This window comes from Triturus cristatus, chromosome 4_1 (genome assembly GCF_964204655.1).
Source record: "Triturus cristatus chromosome 4_1, aTriCri1.1, whole genome shotgun sequence".
NCBI classification, from domain to species: Eukaryota; Metazoa; Chordata; class Amphibia; order Caudata; family Salamandridae; genus Triturus; species Triturus cristatus.
The window spans coordinates 10550806-10570917 of record NC_140585.1 but is presented as its reverse complement, the minus strand read 5'-3'; the positions used below and the strand labels follow the sequence as shown (position 1 = coordinate 10570917).

The 20112-nt window shown below is 47.8% G+C and overlaps 3 protein-coding genes across 3 annotated transcripts in view; 1 reads left to right on the top strand and 2 right to left on the bottom strand.

The window, feature by feature from the left end:
- The window catches only part of LOC146839292 (uncharacterized), a 132866-nt gene extending 116993 nt beyond the window's left edge, over positions 1-15873 (bottom strand). The window contains exon 1 of the mRNA XM_085650302.1: positions 15769-15873. Within this exon, the coding sequence (XP_085506428.1) occupies positions 15769-15791 (23 nt within the window). The 5' untranslated portion in view covers positions 15792-15873. The remainder of the gene's footprint in view (positions 1-15768) is intronic.
- The window catches only part of LOC146839290 (uncharacterized), a 191198-nt gene that overhangs the window by 132981 nt on the left and 38105 nt on the right, over positions 1-20112 (top strand). The window lies entirely within an intron of this gene.
- LOC146839291 (uncharacterized) lies at positions 15878-17025 on the bottom strand. The gene has a single exon (XM_085651340.1). It carries the CDS (start codon positions 17009-17011, stop codon positions 15878-15880), a length of 1134 nt encoding a protein of 377 aa, XP_085507466.1. The 5' UTR covers positions 17012-17025.

Genomic DNA, 20112 nt, shown 5'->3' with positions numbered 1-20112 from the left:
CATAGGATGTAACAATCTTAACAGCCCATTCTGGCCTATGAGAACAGGGTAGCCTTACAATAGTGAAAAACGAAAATGGCTGTAATTCACTATTAGGACTTGCCACACACACAGGGCTTGTCCTACCTTATGCTTACAATGCACCCTGTCCTTGGGCCTACCATAGGGGTGACTAATATGAAGTTAAGGGAAGGTTTAGGGACTGGCAAGTGTGTGCACTTTCCCAGTCAGCCAGTCAGTACCAGACTGCACGCAGGTTCTGCGATGGCAGACCCTAGATATATTATACCAGGCCGCTTCTGTGGGTGGCACAACCAGTGCTGCGAGCCCACCAGCGGCATTTGTATTTACATGCCCTGGCACTCCTGGTGCACTTTACTGGGGTCTGACAGTAAACCAAATAAGCCAATCATGGAATCCAACCAACATATACATTTTACATAGGGAGCACTTGCACAGTGACACTGGTTGGCAGTGGCACAGTGCACTGAGCGGCCAACACCATAAAAACACATGAGGCACAGCGACAAAAAGTGGAAGGGAGACTCACGCCAAGGTGCCAGGTCTAACACCCCGCTTCATGGCACACCTAACGATGTGGTCTTATATTTGAGACTCTCGAGTAGTGCTTATAACAAAAAGGTTTGTACTTTGAATTACTACCCATTTGTGCTACAATTCATTTGCATGGACTTTTCTCTACTGTGTCCTGATATAGTAGGGTGCCCGTCCGCAATCATTTGCATGCATTTGGGGTACCCGTGGAAGGCATGACAGTGCTTTTTGTGGTGAGTGCTGAAGCAGCATACCCATTTGAGCTTTTCTACTCATGGGTTACCTTTCCTGCAGTAAATGCGGACAGTGGTACGTTTCATGTTTATACTCACACAGCCGTGCCTAATGTGTATACACCATATAGCACACAGTAAATTCCTCTCACAGCTTAGCAGCATCAAGTTTGGTTTAATGGAGCCCTTCCCCACTCGGTAACGGCGGTTCGGTTGGGTCCCTTGTCCATTCCTGGGGCCACAAGCCAGTATTGACCAGGTTTACACCGCATCCGCGTTATCTGACAGTCACTATAGCTGAGTTACGTGTACTCTTTTTGCCTCCATAGTCGGAGTGCATCGGGCTTTAGTGCAATACGTTTCCCGCAACATCCAGGCGGGACCACCTAGTAATGTGGTGCAACCAGTTGGACCGGCCGGGATTAAAATTAGTCCCGTCATGGTGAATTCGGTTATGGGCAAGCGCCCCCAAGATAAGGACGATATGCCCTTTTTGGCTTGCCGAGAAATTTGACCACCTGGAGGCAGTATTTCATAACAACTCCTGTTGAGAAATACAGGATTCTGACCATTAGTTTGCAGAAAGACTTAGTGCCAGAGGTAGCCGATTGTGAGACCTGGGGTAAAGTATTTGCGACAGTCAATGCAAAGTCCTTTGGCACACCGTCTAGGTCTGCCCTGCCCTCCGTGATCAAACGTGTTCAAGATCAACACGGTCCAGAGGCGGCTGTTGAATTGGGAATGAGACTCGGAGTGTTTGACGTAGTTTCCGATCTTGTCCTTGCTAATGTTAAGGAGGATGCGGTGAACTTCCAAGTGTCGAATGCTTTACGCGATGTCCCTGATGCCGATAAGCCCCGGCAGTTACCGAAAATCATTGCGGAGGCTTATAAGACCATTGGCCACAATAGTTTGGGTGTTAAGCCTTTTGCTAAAACACCAGCACAGCAGCAAACTCAGACGGCGAAGTCTAATAAAGACAACCATCCAGTTTTTCCATAAGAAAATTGGAAGAGTAAAAAACCGGGAAAGCAGCAACAGAAACAGGGGTCACGTCCTGCATCACCAATACCTGTGTCTACTGAGCGCACATATGATTTGCGCTGCCGTGCTAGTATTAAGTCGCCAGATAGATTTCAGGTTCCTGATCAACGTTCTCCTCGTTCTTTGCAGGAAACATCGGTCTCTCAAACTGGTGGAGGAGAACGCGGCAGAGGCCGGGGTGCCCCCCCCCAAGGTCGTGAGCAGCCCCGCCAGACGGACAGTAAAGGCAAGCAGGACGACTTTCAACATCAACGCCCCCAGTTTCAGAAAAAGAAAGTTGCCGCTTTAACAGCGAGGCATGCCACGGATAGCGAGAACACAGCTTCGGAACCTGACATGGGCGCAGACGCTGCTAGACAGCGCGGCGGAAATTACAGTAGTGCGGCAAGCACTGCATCCGTATCTGAAGGCGACAGCAACTGACAAGTTAATCACTGTGGAAACAGCTGACACTAGAGTGGCTCCCCCTGACAGACTCTATGAGGTAGTCCTTTAAATTGAAGGTGACATACAACATAAAATAAAAGGGATTTTTGGGGAAAATCGGACCTCTACATATGACATTTTGTTAGCGGAGGCAGACTGGCCACCACCTTTTGTTCTGGCCGCTCCGAGAGGGGAGGAGGTGATCCTCCAGAGTTTCGCTCACACACTGTGCCGAAAGAGCAGGCGCTGAATTTTGCAGAAGACTGGGCTAAAGTGCTTGCACCGGCTTTGTACTGTACTCAATGTGGATGGGACAAACTTTCGCCCGGACATGAGATTCCATTGCGGTCTATGCCACAGCCTCAACCCCAATATCCCATGCGGCGTGAAGCGAAAGCTTCCATTGCAGAAATCCTTGAACGATTGGAATATCAAGGTGTAAATTGAGACGTGTATCACCGATGAATAATCCTCTTTTTACTGTGACCAAGCCTGATGGCTCGTACTGCCTAGTTTTGGATTACCGACATTTGAACTCTCATTATCGGACCTGCGCAGTACAGAATACTCACAGTTCTGCCCTTGTGGATAGACTCGTGCGTAAACGGATTAAGACCACACTTGACATATCCAATGACTTTTTTAGCCATAACCTGTCCTCTATTAGTTATGTTATGTTATGTTACAGCGTTCTTTTATAGCGCACGGCTACTCGAAAAGAGTGTCCCGGCGCTTTCCACCTGCATCTCAGAATAAAAATAACACAACACAGCAAAAGAATGAGAAAAAGAACTTAAACTGAAGCAATAAGAACAGCCTAAAGATTAAAAAGCCAGGTCTTCAGGCTCTTCCTGAACTGGAACAAATTGACAGTGCTGCGCAGCGAAAGAGGAAGCGAGTTCCACAGCTGTGGGGCTTTGCAGCTGAAAGAGCGCCCTCCCGTGCGGGCCTTCCTCACCTGAGGGACCACCGCTTTGTAAAGGGATTCCGAGCGCAAGGAGCGGACTGGTCGATAGAAGGCTAGTCTCCGCCGCAGGTATCCAGCCCCTGATCCAAACAGGGCTTTGTGCATCAGAGTCAGGGATTTAAACTGGATCCGCTTCCGGACAGGCAGCCAATGTAGCGCCTGAAGCAGCCCGGAAGCTCGGGCTCGTCTACGCAGGCCAAAGATAGCCCGGGCGGCAGAGTTCTGTACCACCTGTAGGCGCTGAACTAGGTAATCAGGGAGGCCAAGGAAGAGGGCATTAGCATAATCAAGCCTCGAACCGACGAGAGCCTGCACAGTAATACGCCTGTGCTCCTCAGACAGCAGGGGCAGGAATTTACGGAGCATTTTCAAAATTCCATAACAGGTGCCAGCCAGACCCAGAATGTGTGTTCGCAGCGATAGCTGGTTGTCCAGCTTGACACCCAGGTTTTTAGCCACCAAGGAAGACTGTGCAGGAGGGCTCATGTCGGACGGCCACCAATGCTGCCACTCCGGATCGACACCGCAACCAAAAAACAGAACCTCGGACTTGCTCGAGTTGGCCCTTAGACTGTTCCGTTGGAACCAGTCAAAGACCAATGTAAGACAGTCCCGAATTCTCCCTCCATCAAACTCCTGGTCTTTCCCGCATGTGAAGAGGAGTTGCGTGTCGTCGGCGTAAGAGATGATCTGGGCCCCATATGCTTCCACCAAGGCCGCCAAAGGGGACATAAAGATGTTAAACAACGTGGGGCTCAACACAGATCCCTGTGGAACCCCAACTCCCAATGGCGGCATCTCGGCAGAGCTCTGGGAAACCCAGACCGTCTGGCGACGGCCTTCAAGGAAGGATGTAAACCACCTGAGCGCCGTCCCCCTAAGGCCGATGTCATAAAGCCTCGCTAAGAGCGCCCTGTGGGGGACGGTGTCGAAGGCCGCCGATAGATCTAACATGACCAGCATCGCCCTCCCGCCGACATCAAGAGTCTCCCTGATGATCTCAGTGACCTCTAGCAATGCCGTTTCCGTACTAAAATTAGGACGGAAACCGGATTGAGATGGATGGAGCAGATTGTTAGCTTCCAGAAAGCGCGACAGGACACCGTGGACGTGTTTTTCCGTGATCTTCGTGAGGGCCGGAAGAAGTGAAATTGGCCTATAATTGGCCAGAACTACTATTAGTAGTCAATGGACAGCTTTCACTTCTGGCGGCAAACAAAAACAGTAAAAAAGATTAGCCATGGACTATAAGAACAGCCCGGGCGTCTTTGCCGTTCACATAGTCTCTCTTTTAGAGGGACTCGCCCCTGATGCGTGCTCGTATGTTGATGACATTTATCTCACTGACGACGAATTATGGCCGCATCTGTGTCGCGTTGCCGCATCATTTGTATGTTTGCGGACTTCGTTTACAAATTTAACTTTGCAAAATCACACATTGCAGAGTACACAGTGTTGTTCCTGGGCTGAGCTCAACAATGAAGGTCGAGGTTTAGCACCTCACTTCTTGGAGAAATGTGCCCAGCTGCGCGCTCCTACAACTCTGAAGAAGCTACAATCCCTTACTGGGTTTTCTGAATTTCGGGCATACTTTCATTCCCAAATATGCCCTGAGTATCAAGCCGCTTTATGCCTTGATACAACCAACTTTTACCAAATCTTGCTGGCTGCAATCTCTACAGTCTGATCTACATGCATCTAAATTCTTACTGACTTGTGACAACCACACCAACCTGATGAATACAAGCCCCAGCTAGGCCCGCAAGAGACAAGGGTTCGCTCTTCTGTAACGAAATCTATAAGGAAGTTGGCACGGAAACTGCAAAGTACAAAAACAACGTTTATTAACCCTTAAGGGTGGTCCTACAATCCACACAACACTCTTCAGTATTGCAAGGAGTAGCACAAAGAACTTGCATACACAGTCCCCTTTTATACACAGCGAAGGGGCTCATGAGTGGGTGGATACCACTAAGTTGAAGAACATTACCATTTAGGGTCATTCTCGATACCAAATCAATACATGGGCGGAGCTAACACACTCCTTGGGCCCGCGAAAACACATGGTCAAGCAAAGCTAATTATAACAGATGTGGTCAAGTCTGGGCATGCGCCAGACGGGCAAGGGAGAGCTATTTATAACCTGTTGCTAGGCAGATCACAAGAGCAACTAACACAGAAGTTGGACTCTCCTCGTGGTGAACACATGGCAGCATGTCAATACAAAATGGAGTCCAGACTTCGGCCAACATAATGGGGAAAACACGATAAAAGGGGAACACCAATGTCTTCAGTAAATGCTTAATCATATTCTGCCTTAATTTACAACAGACGACCCTTTCAGCATTTACTGAAGACATCTGGCTTCCAAGAATAATCATCGTATATGTCAATTATCATCATTCCTTTAACCTCTTTAGCTAGACCCTTCTGGCGGGCAACTTCGGCAATAGCTTTCTTGTCTGGAATGCAGAATGAAATGCATACAGAACAGCACAATGGTCCACATTGAATACACATACAAAGAAAGAACAGAATTGCTATAATAATGCAGAGACCAGTTAGAACCTTCCAACCCCAGGCAGTAACCAACGCCCAAAACCATCCAGAAAAGGACCAAGTGCCGTTTTCCGTGTGGATTTCAGCTGCTATTTTATGCAGCTTATTAATGGCGTTATAAACGGATGGCGTATGATCAGGAATGAACACACAGCAGCTACTTCCAATAATTTTACAGGCTCCTCCTCGATCAGCTAGCATTACATCCAATACCATACGGTTCTGTAATGCAACAATCCTGGTAATCTGTAATTCTTCCGTAAGATTCCCAAGAGCAGCAGCAGTCTGATTAGTCACAGCTTCTACCACTCTTGTTAATCTTCGGATCTTTCTACTATTCAGAGCGGCTCCCACAAAGAAAAACAGTCCTAAATTAAAATCAATATACTGTTGCAAACTGGTATCGGTTTGATCCACCTCATCAATAGATAGAGTACGTTTATATCTATTTACAGTTACATTATTCAGCAATTTCAAATCCTTATGATATGACGCAGGTGCTAAGAATACAGGAGGCAGTAGGAATGATACATAGCATACCCCAGACCACCCAGCCGGCAGACGGTAATAACCTTTATTTCCACATACAAAGTAGGTATTATGGGATGCTAGGAAGGTGCTATTATTTAACCCATCAATGTTTAACACAGTTATACAATCACTGACACCGACAGGGATAAAACCCACACTCTGGACGCACAGGTCCGCTTGGGCTTGTGCTACTTGGATTACAAACTTATCCTTCCCCATAGTGTCTCTGGTGTTCGTGAAGATATAGGGGATGGATTCATTGTCCGGTCGGTATTCTTCCCATTCCCAAATTGTCCCATTCGCTTGTGGATATCCATTCTTGTCCTGATGGCATTCTTTATTAAGTCTGAAAAGCAGTCGTCCCACTGTCGGTTTTCGAGTGGCAAACAACAGAGTGTACCATGCTCTACAAGAGCCATTATGAGAGAAAGGAAGTGGTATGAATGGCGTACCTCCTTTCTTCTGATGGGCTGGCATCATCCCACATATCCAACAGTTCGTAGCATTTGTAGCGACGTGGGTGTGATGCAGCATCTGAATGAAAGTGTTATTCAAATAGGATTGCCGATGCTTCAACTCTTGGTATGGCAATGTGTAAAAATAGTGCTCCGCAGGCACTGGAGTCGTCAACACAAGCGTCTCTCGGGCTGGAGTTGCCTCCTCCACAAACCATGTGGTTATACCAACGATAGCTACTGTTAGCATGAACCCCAACGCACAAAGAATTTTCTTCTTCTCCATGTCAAAGGAAACAATACCCTAATACCTTCCTGAAACTAGAAGTCTGTCAGAACTCTTCCCCTTGGGCAGCGGTTGATTTCTTCACCAGCGGGCCAAGACGGGTGTCGCTACACTAATGCAGGGCTGATCCCCCCCCCTTGCCTCATCGGCTCTCCGTTTCACTAACCCAAGGGCCGTTCTGACAGTATGTCCCGGTACTGGAAACCTCACTTCCTTGGTCGCAGATGATATCGCCTTCCTCCAGAAGTCGTATGGTCCGGAAAGAGCTCCTCAGTGTCGTTTGGCTCTGCAGCACGGCCTGTCTCTGCTGCTAGGATGTCTCGTTGATCGGTCAGCACGGCAGACTCCACCAATCCGGGCGGTACCTTTCGACAGTGCAAGGAATGGATCCAATTCTTCCTGTTCGAGACTCGCACTGCCGTCCTCGTTGCAAGAAGGACCTGCTCAGGTCCGACCCATCTCGGCTCCAAACTGTTCGTCCTGTCGAAGACCTTCAGCATGACATGATCCCCAGGGCGGAGACCATGTCCTTCACCGGTAGACCGATCAGGGAGCGCCTCTCGGACCTGTTGATGAATAGAAACCAAGTTATCCGTTAACTGTGCCAGATAATCACTCATCATCACACAAGGTACATCATACACAGCCTTAGGCCTTGGTGGACCCCAAATATTCATTGGGCGTCCAAACACAATCTCATAAGGTGTAAGGCCGGTTCGAGAGTGTGGCACCGACCTAATTGACAATAACGCCAGTGGCAAGGCGTCTGGCCAAGTCAAAGATGTTGAAGCTTGAATTTTGGCGATCTTAAGCTTCAGTGTACCGTTATACTTCTCGACTAGTCCTGCAGACTGAGGATGGAACACGGCGTGGAACTTCTGGGTGATGCCTAGGCCCTTCAAGACATACTTTATAACATCTGCTACAAAGTGAGGGCCATTATCACTCCACAGAAGTCTACAGACGCCGTATCGGGGGAAAAACTCTTTCAGCAATAGCTTCGCTGTAGTCATTGCAGTATTGTCTTTCGCAGGGTACGCCTCAACCCACTTACTGAAGGCGCAAACCACTACTAGAACATACTTCAAATTGTTACAGCGCTCAAGCTGGATGTAATCCATCTGCAGAACCTCAAAGGGTGCAGTGGGTGTCGCAAATCCTCCTGCTGGAGTTCGCGTGCCTTTCCCTGGGTTGTACTTCAGACAAATCATACAGGTCTGCACCACCCTCTTTGCTGTGCTAGCAATCTCTGGATGCTCCCAGACTTGGGTAAGCAATTTCACAATTGCGGAAGCTCCAACATGTGCTAGCCCATGTGCCATCTGGACCATAGGTTGTACAAAAGCCGTGGGTAACTTCCATCTATCCATCTGCTTATTTCTCCAGCAACCCTCGTCATCCAGTTCTCCTTCGCTAGCCCATTGTTCCCGCTCTTTGTCAGAAGCGGTCTTTTGTATTTCTCGCACTTCCTCCTTCGCATCATGCCATCTCTCCACCTGTGACTTCACTACGTACATGGCAGTAGTACCGGGCTGCATCGCAGTCTCCCGTGCTACTCGATCCGCTAACGCATTTCCTTCTCCAACCTTATCAACCACTTTCCTATGGGCGCTACACTTAACAATGGCGATTTTCTTTGGGTATGTCAATGCAGTCAAAAGGTTGTGAACTAACTCCCCATGCATTATCTGTACCCCATGTGACGTTAGAAACCCTCTCTCCTTCCAGAGTAGGCCGAAATCGTGCGCTACTCCGAAGGCATAGCGGCTGTCTGTATAAACATTCACACACAATCCTGTACTGAGCTCACACGCTCGTGTCAACGCTATCAGTTCCGCCGCTTGAGCTGATTTCTGTGGTATGCGTGCTGTCTCCACTATTGTTTGTAGTGTGGTAATTGCATATGCTGCTGAAGTCGTACCATCTGGTAGCTTCAGGCATGATCCATCTACCCACAACTCTCCATCTACATCTGAAAAGGGCGTATCCTGGAGATCAATACGACCCTTTGTTTGTTCCTCAGTCACAAGAATACAATCATGCGCTTTCTGTGCCTCAGGCTGGGTCTCGGGGTATGGCAACAATGTGGCCGGGTTTAATGTCACGCACCTTTTTAACGTAATGTGAGGAGCTAAAAGCGTCAACTCATATCCCGTTAAACGGGCACTGGTCAAATGCTGCGTCTTTGTTTGATTAAGCAGGGCATCAACAGCGTGGGGAACTAACACCAACAGTTTATGGGACAATACAATTCCTTCACTCTGCCGTATTGACACAGCTGTCGCCGCAACCGAGCGAAAACACCCTGGTAATGCTCGGGCGACAGGATCAAGCACAGCCGAAAAGTATGCACAAGGGCGCTGCTTATCGCCGTGCATCTGCACTAAGACTGATAATGCACATCCATCTTTCTCATGCACATACAACGAAAAGGGTTTTGCATAATCAGGGGTCCCTAACACTGGTGCTGAACAAAGGGCCTGTCTTAATTGCTGAAAAGCAGCGTCACATTCATCTGACCAGGGGATCGGGATGGGCGTGTCTTTTGTCAAGAGCGCTAGTAATGGCTTAGCTATGTGTGAAAACCCCAATATCCACTGTCTACAAAAAGAAACAAGACCCAAAAATGCACGCACATCCTTCTGCGTGGATGGCCTTGGTGTGTCCAAAATTACTTGGATACGATCTGGTGTGAGTGCACGCCCCTCCTTAGACAAAAGGTGACCCAAATAAGTCACCTTTGGTCTACAGAATTGCAATTTCTTCCTAGAGACCTTGTGATTGTGGGATGCTAAAAAGGAAAGTAAGGCTATCGTGCTTTTCTCGCACAACTCCAGGGTGTCAGCCGCCAACAGGATGTCATCGACATATTGAATGAGGGCGACCCCCTCGAGTAAAACAAAGGAATCCAACTGTCGCTTCAAAGCCTGACTATAAATACTAGGGCTTTCCGTATAGCCTTGGGGAATTCTACAAAAACGATAAGATCTATTGTTTAATGTAAACCCAAAAAGAAATCGGCTATCAGGGTGAATGGGGATAGAAAAGAAGGCATTTTTCAAATCAATCACTGAGAACATGGTCGCCGTAGGCGGGACCAAGGTAAGCAACGTCGTGATATCGGAAACCACCGGGTACTGAGGTATCACGATCTTGTTTACCTCCCTCAAATCAATGATAAACCGATAAACCTTTGCATCCGTGTCCTTTTTCAGAATAGGGAGAATCGGACTGTTACAGATATTATAGGGGACTTCTTCCACTACCCCCACTGCGATCAGGTCTTGCACAATCTGTATGAGAGCCTCCTCGCCCTCCTGAGAAATACGATACTGTGGGAGGCGTGGTAGCACCGCCCCCTCCTGGACACTAATGTGGACCGGAGGAATCACCATTTGTCCGACATCTGTGTCCGAAGTCGCCCACAAAGTTTGGGGGAGGGTAGCCAACAACGCGTCCTCTGAGATCGTACACATCCGCCCAGATCGGGGGTAGTTGTCATTTAATATCACCCTCACACCCTCAGGGGAACAGCGAATTGTAGCCCTAAAATGCTTTAACATATCAAGGCCCATAATGTTATCCGGTGTGTACGGAGCAAGCAGAAACGGACAAGGCGCAGAAAAACAATCAACTTTAAATGCAAGGGGCTGTGAAAGAGGGCTTCGGGAAAGTGTACCGTCAAACCCTACCGATGTAACTATTGCGCCGGATGGGGGAGCCCCCGGAACCAAGTACCTAGACAATGCACTACGTGTCGCTCCTGTATCCACTAGGAACTGATCAGTAGAACCTAAAACCTCAGCCGATACATAAGGACCCGTCTGATCGACCGGCACCTCAACTGATTCGGACCCCCATCCTACGCATTCCTATGCATGCTGAGAATCGTGATATCCCAATCGATCGCTGTCCGATACATGATACTGGTGCTGGCGATCGAAAACATTTGAGCTATCTCGGTGCTGTCCAGCAGTATCGAAACGGACATTATTGTTGGAATTCCCTCTAAAGTTCGAGAAGCCCCCTCTACCCCTCGGTCCACCCGGAGTGTGCCCCGGACGCGAAGCACGCAACGCTGGGCAATCCCTGGCCCAATGGCCCAACTGCTTGCAATACGCACACTGGTTTCTATTCAAATCAGATCGGCCCGAAGGGGGACCATAAGATCCGCCCCTTCCTCTATTATTATTTCCCCGGCGGGGCGGGCCATATACTTGTGCTAACATCACTTTGGTTTTAAGATCTTTCGATTTCTTCTCCTCCTGGCCCTTCGCCTCGTGCTCCTGACGCTCATAATACTGAGCAATGGTCAGAAGGGCCGTCGGTGTCGCGGAGGACCAAGAACTCTCACTCGCTTTTAACCGGGCCGCAACTGCCGGCAGCAGATTAGCCACATATTTGTCCGCGAAAAGATGGCGGCCCGTGTCGTCAGTAAGTGACTGGCCACTAAAATCATGGAACGTTTCCTCAAAACGCGTAAAGAAGTCCGCGACTGACTCGTCAGCTTTCTGTTTACATGCTGCTAACATATTCCAGTCAATCTTTTTAGGGGGGATAATCGTCTTCAACTTAGCCACAATAGCCGCAGGGAGATCTAAAATATTCTGGGGTGGTTTCTGTGCAGGCTTCCGTTCCCTATCCTCATCCTCAAGGTCAGACCACCGGGCCTTAAAGGCAACCGCATCATCTACCTTCCGGACAGAGCGCCACGTATCCGGCGGTAGGATAAGGCCAAAGAACAGGTCTATATCCGCCAAGGTCATAATGCAAGAATTCAAGGCCCCCTCGACTTCTTCATAGAAGGCCGCTGGATTCTTGCGGGGGTCAGGCAACGCATTTTTTAATGCCATAACATCGGCCCTATGCCATGGAGTATAAACCCAATTATATACAAAATATCCCCTTGCATCGGCGGAGTTAACATCCGAGCTAGTCCCTGCTCCCTTAGGAGGAACATACAAAGGCGCCGCCTCTCGCATTGGTTTAGCATGCACTATGTCATCCTTATCTGACTGGGAGGCGGATGGGTGGCCCCCTGCTGCAGACGAATCCGACTGCTTCTCCTCCTCCGTTTGTTGACGTGCTTTCTCTCTAAGGGCCAGCACTTCGTCCCGCAAAGCGAACAGCCGCCGAGCCGCTTCAGAAGCCTTAGGGGGAGAAAAAACACCATTACGTAATGCTCCGGCATCCGAAGACACGTCGGCAGGCTCAAGGACACCAGAATATTTTCGGAAAGCAGCGATTACTTCTTCTGAAAAATGAGACAGAAAATACACCCTCTCTCTATCTTGCCACGACCCCCAAGCATGGAACAACTCATCCATAGACATCTTGCCCTTAAATGCACGAAAGGAAAGTTTCCGAAGCTCAGCCATATACTCGGCCGATAACATGGACCGTGTGTCGACCTTACCCGGAGCCGGGCCAGAATCTTGCGGCCGTGGAGCAGATGCGCCAACATAAGGGGGCGGAGAGCGATCTAGTAAATAAAAATCGTCATCAGGATTATTAAGGACAGGATAAAGCGGCTGACGAACAACATATTGACCCGAAACTTGTAGCCTACGCTCTTTCTCTTGTCTGTCCGTTTGCTCTGTGTCCTCCCGACGCTTCGCTTCCTGCGCTCGCATATGATCATTCTTTCGTTGCTCCTTATCAAACAGCGCTTTCTCACGTTTCTCTCGCTCACGCACTTCCTTCACCCATAATCGCACACACTCAAACATATCCTGACGAGCACGTCGCTTACACATACACTGTTCCACATACTCAATCTTACGTATATCAAACGATCCATACAAAGGCCATCGCAACTCAGGATCCTTCCTAGTATATTTCCTCCATAACGTGCTGTACATTATGGAAGAAAGACCATGCTTCACGTACATATCCCTATTAGGAGTCCCCTCTGGGGGAGCTGGAGCAGATTCCTCGAGGTTCAACCGGTTCCCAAGACAGCAACACCACTTACGGAGTGCGCTGAAAGCAGGCATGCTAGGAATAATGCAAAATATGCAGTATTATCAAAAAAATGGCACTTAATCGTTGCGCCGTTCAAAGTTTACACAGCTCCGGAGAAATTTCTCCACATTACCTGCCTATATGTGTTGCAACGCATATATTTTCACAAAGACAAATTCAAAATATGACTAGTCACCATCAATCAAACTCAAATAGCCAGACCAGGCTTCAAAACTCGGAGCAAGTACCGTACAACGGTTCTTACCAATCAAGAGTCCAGGTTCCAACTGCCAAGCTCCACAATCGCCCAAACGGCTCTCACGGCAGGACCGACAGAAGAGGTCTCAGTCGATGACCGGCGCCACCCAGATGGTCAGCTCGGAAGGGAAGGAAGAAAAACCTCGGGATGCCAAGGCTAAGACGCCGCTGGCAGTGATCACGTCCCTGGCCAAACTCCTCACCTTCGTCGCGACCAGTCCTTCGAGCATCCGAGTCGCCGATGAGCCCCACGTGACGGGCGCCAATTGATGAATACAAGCCCCAGCTAGGCCCGCAAGAGACAAGGGTTCGCTCTTCTGTAACGAAATCTATAAGGAAGTTGGCACGGAAACTGCAAAGTACAAAAACAACGTTTATTAACCCTTAAGGGTGGTCCTACAATCCACACAACACTCTTCAGTATTGCAAGGAGTAGCACAAAGAACTTGCATACACAGTCCCCTTTTATACACAGCGAAGGGGCTCATGAGTGGGTGGATACCACTAAGTTGAAGAACATTACCATTTAGGGTCATTCTCGATACCAAATCAATACATGGGCGGAGCTAACACACTCCTTGGGCCCGCGAAAACACATGGTCAAGCAAAGCTAATTATAACAGATGTGGTCAAGTCTGGGCATGCGCCAGACGGGCAAGGGAGAGCTATTTATAACCTGTTGCTAGGCAGATCACAAGAGCAACTAACACAGAAGTTGGACTCTCCTCGTGGTGAACACATGGCAGCATGTCAATACAAAATGGAGTCCAGACTTCGGCCAACATAATGGGGAAAACACGATAAAAGGGGAACACCAATGTCTTCAGTAAATGCTTAATCATATTCTGCCTTAATTTACAACAAACCTGGTAATAAGAATTGTGCCGGGAGCAGTGGGTTTCACGTACATGACGTTTAATGAAGGTGACACACTTCGGCTGAAATGCGATTTTCCTCTGTGGAAAAAGTTTTGACAGCGGTGCAGATGGCGATTCTAAAGGAACGAGCGCTGTCGCAGGGGAAACGCATGTTGGTTGTTACACCGTATCCTGCACTGGATGCAGTGACAAAAGCTTTGCATCCTCGTTGGATACAATGGGCCACATCCTTGACGTCTCCGGATGTCACGTTTATTTTTGATTACTCTTTGCAAACTCAGGAGTACTTACAGTATGAACTCGTTCATCCTGCTCCTCTGACCTTGCGCCTGCTGGAGGATTTCCATTGTATCATTTTCACTGACAGATCAACACGTGGAGTGGAGTATAATAAATATAGGGAGTGGATATTCTTAAAAGGGTTAATACGTGTGTATATGTCTGTTTTGTATTTCCAAAACACTTGCAGGTATAATCCTATGTGCTGTTCATCCCACTAAAATCTAACTTTGCCGTTACATTTAGGAAGCAAACTCTGTTGTTAAATGAAACATACGGGAAACTTATTTTAGGTAGAATGAAGCCCAGCATGAACCAAGAAGAGGTAGACGAAGGGTTCCTGCTGCTCAGGCGTCGGCACTGCAGTGACTCGGAATAATGATCCTTTTATCTGAGTATGGTCCAGAGAGATCGTCTCTCCTTCCAAAACGTACAGCCCCCCATCAGCGCTAGCAGGAATACCCAGCTCGGGTTTATGCATATTTTTGGAAAGACTAGGATGCCATGGGCTCAGGTGCAAGCAAAGAAAATCACCTATTTGACTGTTGTTGGGCTGCTGATATAAAGTAATTTACAAGGTTCAACGGGCCCCTCACAGTCCTGGGCCCCGTGCCACTGCACCTGCTGCACCAATGGTAAAGTGCACAGAAGCATGAGGAGTCAGCAAGCACCAGCAGGAGTGTAGTGTAGTTCCTATATTCCCAATAGGCTCTGCGCATTGGAATAATATACACTATAAATTTGACATATGACTGAGGTCAGTATGTCTCTATTGAGTATTTTAAACTTAATTGTGTGGTTGCCAGCTAACTCAGAGGTCACTAGAAACTTTCTCCAATAAACAAGAAGGGATAAGTCTCTGACAACCGCATAAACATGACAACTTTGTTTCCCCTAGAATCGAAACGATATCTTCAGAGTCGTGGAAACAACAGATAACCATTTCACTCAATCGTGCAAGCTTTGTTTCTACAGAGTTGCACAGAAATAGATAGACGGGCGTTTCAATAAAAGGGTTTATTGAACAGTCTTATTTCTCATGCAAGAGATGTGAACTGCTACAATTGTTAGAGAGAATGCGAAGCATAATGCGTACAGCGTAAACAGTAATATAAAATAATACTGTAATAGCATTGTCTGTTGCTATGACATATATAAAAATAAATATATAAATAACACGCTAAAATACTCAACTGGTGCTTCTAAAATACGCCTACCCCAGTGTACCTAACCTAGGTCTAGTACGAGGGAAGAAGCAGGTGCTGTTTCAGCTATAGTTTAGTTTTGCCAAGAATCTGCCAAAGGTTTCTCTAGGTTCTAATCAGCTCCATACCTTAGAATGAGAGCGGTTGGCATCTCTTTCCCTGGACTCGATCTCCCAACAACCCGCAAGGGGAGTCAGAAACACTGGAGCTGGATTCTCGGCAGGAGGACGACAGCGTCTAGTCAGTGTGTATTAGTTTGTGCTGTAGTAGATTTGCCTTTTGACTGAAGCTCTTCGCGCACATGGTGCAGTGATAAGGCTTTTCTCCTGTGTGTATGCGTTGATGCTCATGAAGATTTTTCTTTCGAGTGAAGCTCTTTGCACACACAGTACAGTGATGAGGCCGCTCTCCACTGTGTGTTCTTTGATGCCGTGCAAGGCACCCTTTATCAGCAAAGCGCTTGGAACACAGAGTGCAGTGATACGGCTTCTCTCCTGTGTGTGTTCTTTGATGCCGTACAAGGTCTCCCTTCCGAGAAAAGAGTTTTGAACACACAGTGCAGTGATAAGGTCTCTCTCCGGTGTGTATTAGTTTGTGAGTTTGTAGATTTGCCTTTTGACTGAAGCTCTTCTCACACAGGGTGCAGCGAAAAGGCTTTTCTCCTGTGTGTATGCGTTGATGCTCACGAAGAATTTTCTTTCGAGTGAAGCTCTTTGCACACACAGTACAGTGATGAGGCCGCTCTCCTGTGTGTGTTCTTTGATGCCGTACAAGGGATCCCTTATCAGCAAAGCGCTTGGAACACAGAGTGCAGTGATTAGGCTGCTCTCCTGTGTGTACGCTTTGATGAGGCCTCTCTCCCGTGTGTACGCTTTGATGTCTTACAAGGCCTTTCTTATGAGCAAAGCGCTTGGAACACACTGTGCAGTGATAAGGCCTCTCTCCAGTGTGTGTTCTTTGATGAATCACAAGGTTTGCCTTTTGAGAAAAGCTCTTCTCACACACAGTGCAGTGATGAGGCCTCTCTCCTGTGTGTACACTTTGATGTCGTACAAGGGTTGCCTTCTGAGAAAAACGCTTTGAACACACAGTGCAGTGATGAGGTCTCTCTCCTGTGTGTGTTCTTTGATGCTGTAAAAAATGTTTCTTTTGAGTGAAACACTTTTTACACGTTCCGCAGGGATATGGCCTGATACTGGTGTGTACTTTTTTGTGCCTCACAAGAAGTGTCTCATTGATAAATCTTTTGTCACACACATTACAAGCAAAGCGTCTCTCCCTCATGTGCATTCTGCGCCGTTTTCTTAAGTAGATATTGTGAGTAAAATTCATCTTGCCTCCGGAACCTTTATGGCTCTCTATCACATTCATATTTTCTAGATGTGATTGTTGTTCTGCAAAATAGAAAAAACATTGAAAATTACATGAAGAAAATATTTCTTGAAAAATCTGCATTTTTATAATATGGAGAGGTGGACAGTTACAATTCAGAGAAAAAAATGTATGTTCTAAGAAGAAGAGTCACACTTCCCTTTGAGAGACAATTGGTGGCTAGTCCTCCTACACAAAGTGCGGTGACTTAGTTCTGCAGCAGGAGCATGCTGGGAAATCAAGCGATTCACAAGAAGCACTGTTGGACATGGGGCTTCTGGTTGGCTAGGGTAGGCACCTAAGCCAGGCAGAAGCCACCACTCTAGTCAGGGTAAGTCGGATACACACCTGAGAGAACCTGCGCTCACCCTCTGGTAGCTTGGCGCAGGGCAGTCAGGCTTGTTTAAAGAGGCAATGTGCAGAGCGTTTGTGCAACACACTCGCGCAGCAACACAGTGAGTACACGACAAAAGGGAATCTACGCAGGATTATGTAAAAATAAATTCTATATTGTACAACAAACAAGACCAAAATGACTTAAATCACACCGTTAGTGCAAATAATGCAGGTTTGACAGAGAAAAACACAAATTACTATGAAAACGTAGGTCACAGCGCACCTGCGCTCCTATTACACTTCATACGGTAACTGTAGTGAACGTGGTTGAAGTGATTGCATTTAGAAACCAAACTTAGGGCGCAGGAGCACCCACTAAACGCTCGACAGTAATTGAGCTTGAGTCTTCCAGCAGTTCTCCTCTATGGACGGCCCTGCGCCATTCTTGAGGTCATCTCCAGAGCAGAGACAATGCTGAACAAGAAATGCCCCTCACGCTCTTGCGGGTTTGGAGCCCTCCGGGGCCGCTTGAATTGCGTCTCTTAGCCCAAGGGAAACCAAGCCACCCGTGAAGGAGAGCAGGGCGGCTTTACACCTCTTCTGGACCCAACCCGCCTCACAGTACCTTTGTGTGTGCAGGGTCACTGTCCTCAGGGCATCTGTAACTTGCTAACAATGTTGTCATGTCTCGGGAGTGGGACCCGACGTTGAGAGCTTCGTGCAGTATACGCGTTAAAACCAGAGGGCGAGGCTGGCTGGAATGAACCTCGGAATGCTGGCCCGCCGCATGTTACGGAACAACGTGTTGTCGAAAGGCCTGCCTTGAAGGCTTTGTGCAGCTCCTGTAGCTCTACAGCCTTACACGCTGCACTTTACCACCTCAGAGCAGCACAAGTCTTCATGGGGCTGCTCCTCGGGTCTCACGACCAGAGGGGCCACACCAGTTTGTTCTTGGTGGCATCTGACAGTGGCGATATCTTGCCAGACTCCGAGGGCGAGGTTCACAATACAATTCAGCTGCAGTGAGCACGCTGGCTCAAGGACATGTTTGTTTCTCTGGTAACACCTCCAGGCGAAACAACGCTGTTCTCGCTGGAGAAAAAACGCTCACCATATGTTGGTTTGTAAAAGATGGAGTACTTCCCTAGAATGCACAAAGGCACTCCCCTGGTCAGAGAGCTGCACTGTAGGCCCATGAGGCACTGTCCTGTAATGCAGCAAAGTTTTACCTTGGTGCAGTAGGGAGCACTGGCGACATGCCAGCCCTTGTAAAAATGGGCTCACCCAGCAGAAGTCTTGGAGAAAAGAGGCAAAAAGGTCTTTGATGGCCCTGAGATCTCGAGAGAACAGGGGGCAAGCAAACAAGCCCTTGGAGAGCACCTGGGGGCACAAAAGGAGGCGGCAGGCAGCAGACAGCACATGCAGTTAGGTTGCAAATTGGCAGCTCCTCCTGCAGCCCAGCAGCTGCAGGTCAACACAACAAGACAGTTAGTCAAAATGGTGGTTGCTCCTGGCAGCACAGCAGTCCTCATGGCAATGAGCAGTTTGTAGAGCCAACAGTGTCTGGCTACAAGTCCCAAGCAGCGTGTAAAAACATGGGATCAGAGCTCCAGTACATATACTCAAAAATATCTTTGATGAACGGGTGACTTCAAAGGAACCCTCAGAAGTGTGCTACAATCCCTTGCAGCCCATTCCTGGCTCCAGACGATCAGTAGGGGGTAAATCAGCCCTTTGAGTGGGGGCAGGACACAACCTATTCAAATGAAAGTGTGAATCGCCTCTCTCCCAGCCCAAGAAGATTATCGGCATGCAGATGAATGCAGATGTATCCCCCGTCACACCCAGCCCCTTCCATTGGGAAAGCTTGGTTGTCATGGCTTATCCAAACATGATAGTGGCAGGGGTTTCCTCTGTGGTTGAGTGAGGGGGTCAAACGGTAACCTCAAAGAATAGTGTTCAAAACACCTTCGCGGTCGAGCTTCCCCAAAGCAGAATGCTGAACAGCTTTCTTTAGAGTACTCATGAGGCGTTCTACCAGACCATTGGCCTGGGGTCAAAGGGAGTGCTTTTTAGATGCTTTATATTGAGGTGATTTAGAACGTTTTTGAATTCTCGGCTATTAAAAGGCGGGTCGTTGTCAGATTTTAAGATTGCAGGTACAAGTCATGTCGCAAAGATGCCATCTAGGTTTTGAATCACCCTGCTCATGTGTAGTGGATGAAGGGTCTTCTACCAATGGAAAATGGAAGTATTGATCACTAATAACTAGAAGATGATGTCCATTCCCTGGAGGGCCATAAAAGAATCAATAGCAATTCTCTCCCAAGCATGGTGGGGCAATTCTGACATAATCAAAGGCTGCTGACTAACTTGAGATGAAAGACAGTTGCATATGTGACAAGTTTTCAATTCTTTTTTTACCCTTTCGCCGAGATACGGAAACCAGACTCGATCACGGAGAGCTCTCTTAGTGGCAACTATTCCTCGATCTCCTTCTTGGGCAAATTCAACTACTTGTTGTCAGAGACTTTGGTGAATAACTATCAGTGTACCTTGCAGAATGAGGCCTTCCTGCGTTACTGAAAGTTCATCTCTTACATTTCTGAACTTCATATACTCGCTGTCATTAGTGAGAGGTTTAGAATACTGGTTCCACAACTTTTAATCTTGACATGCCACTACCTTGGCTCGTGGCAGTGACAATTTGCTCTAAAGATACGGCAGTCGGTGTGCTCGATTTCACAATAAATTTGATATAATCC

Bases quoted from the DNA above. Each gene is read 5' to 3' on its own strand.
- LOC146839291 (XM_085651340.1), bottom strand. From the start codon at position 17,011: ATGAATGTGATAGAGAGCCATAAAGGTTCCGGAGGCAAGATGAATTTT.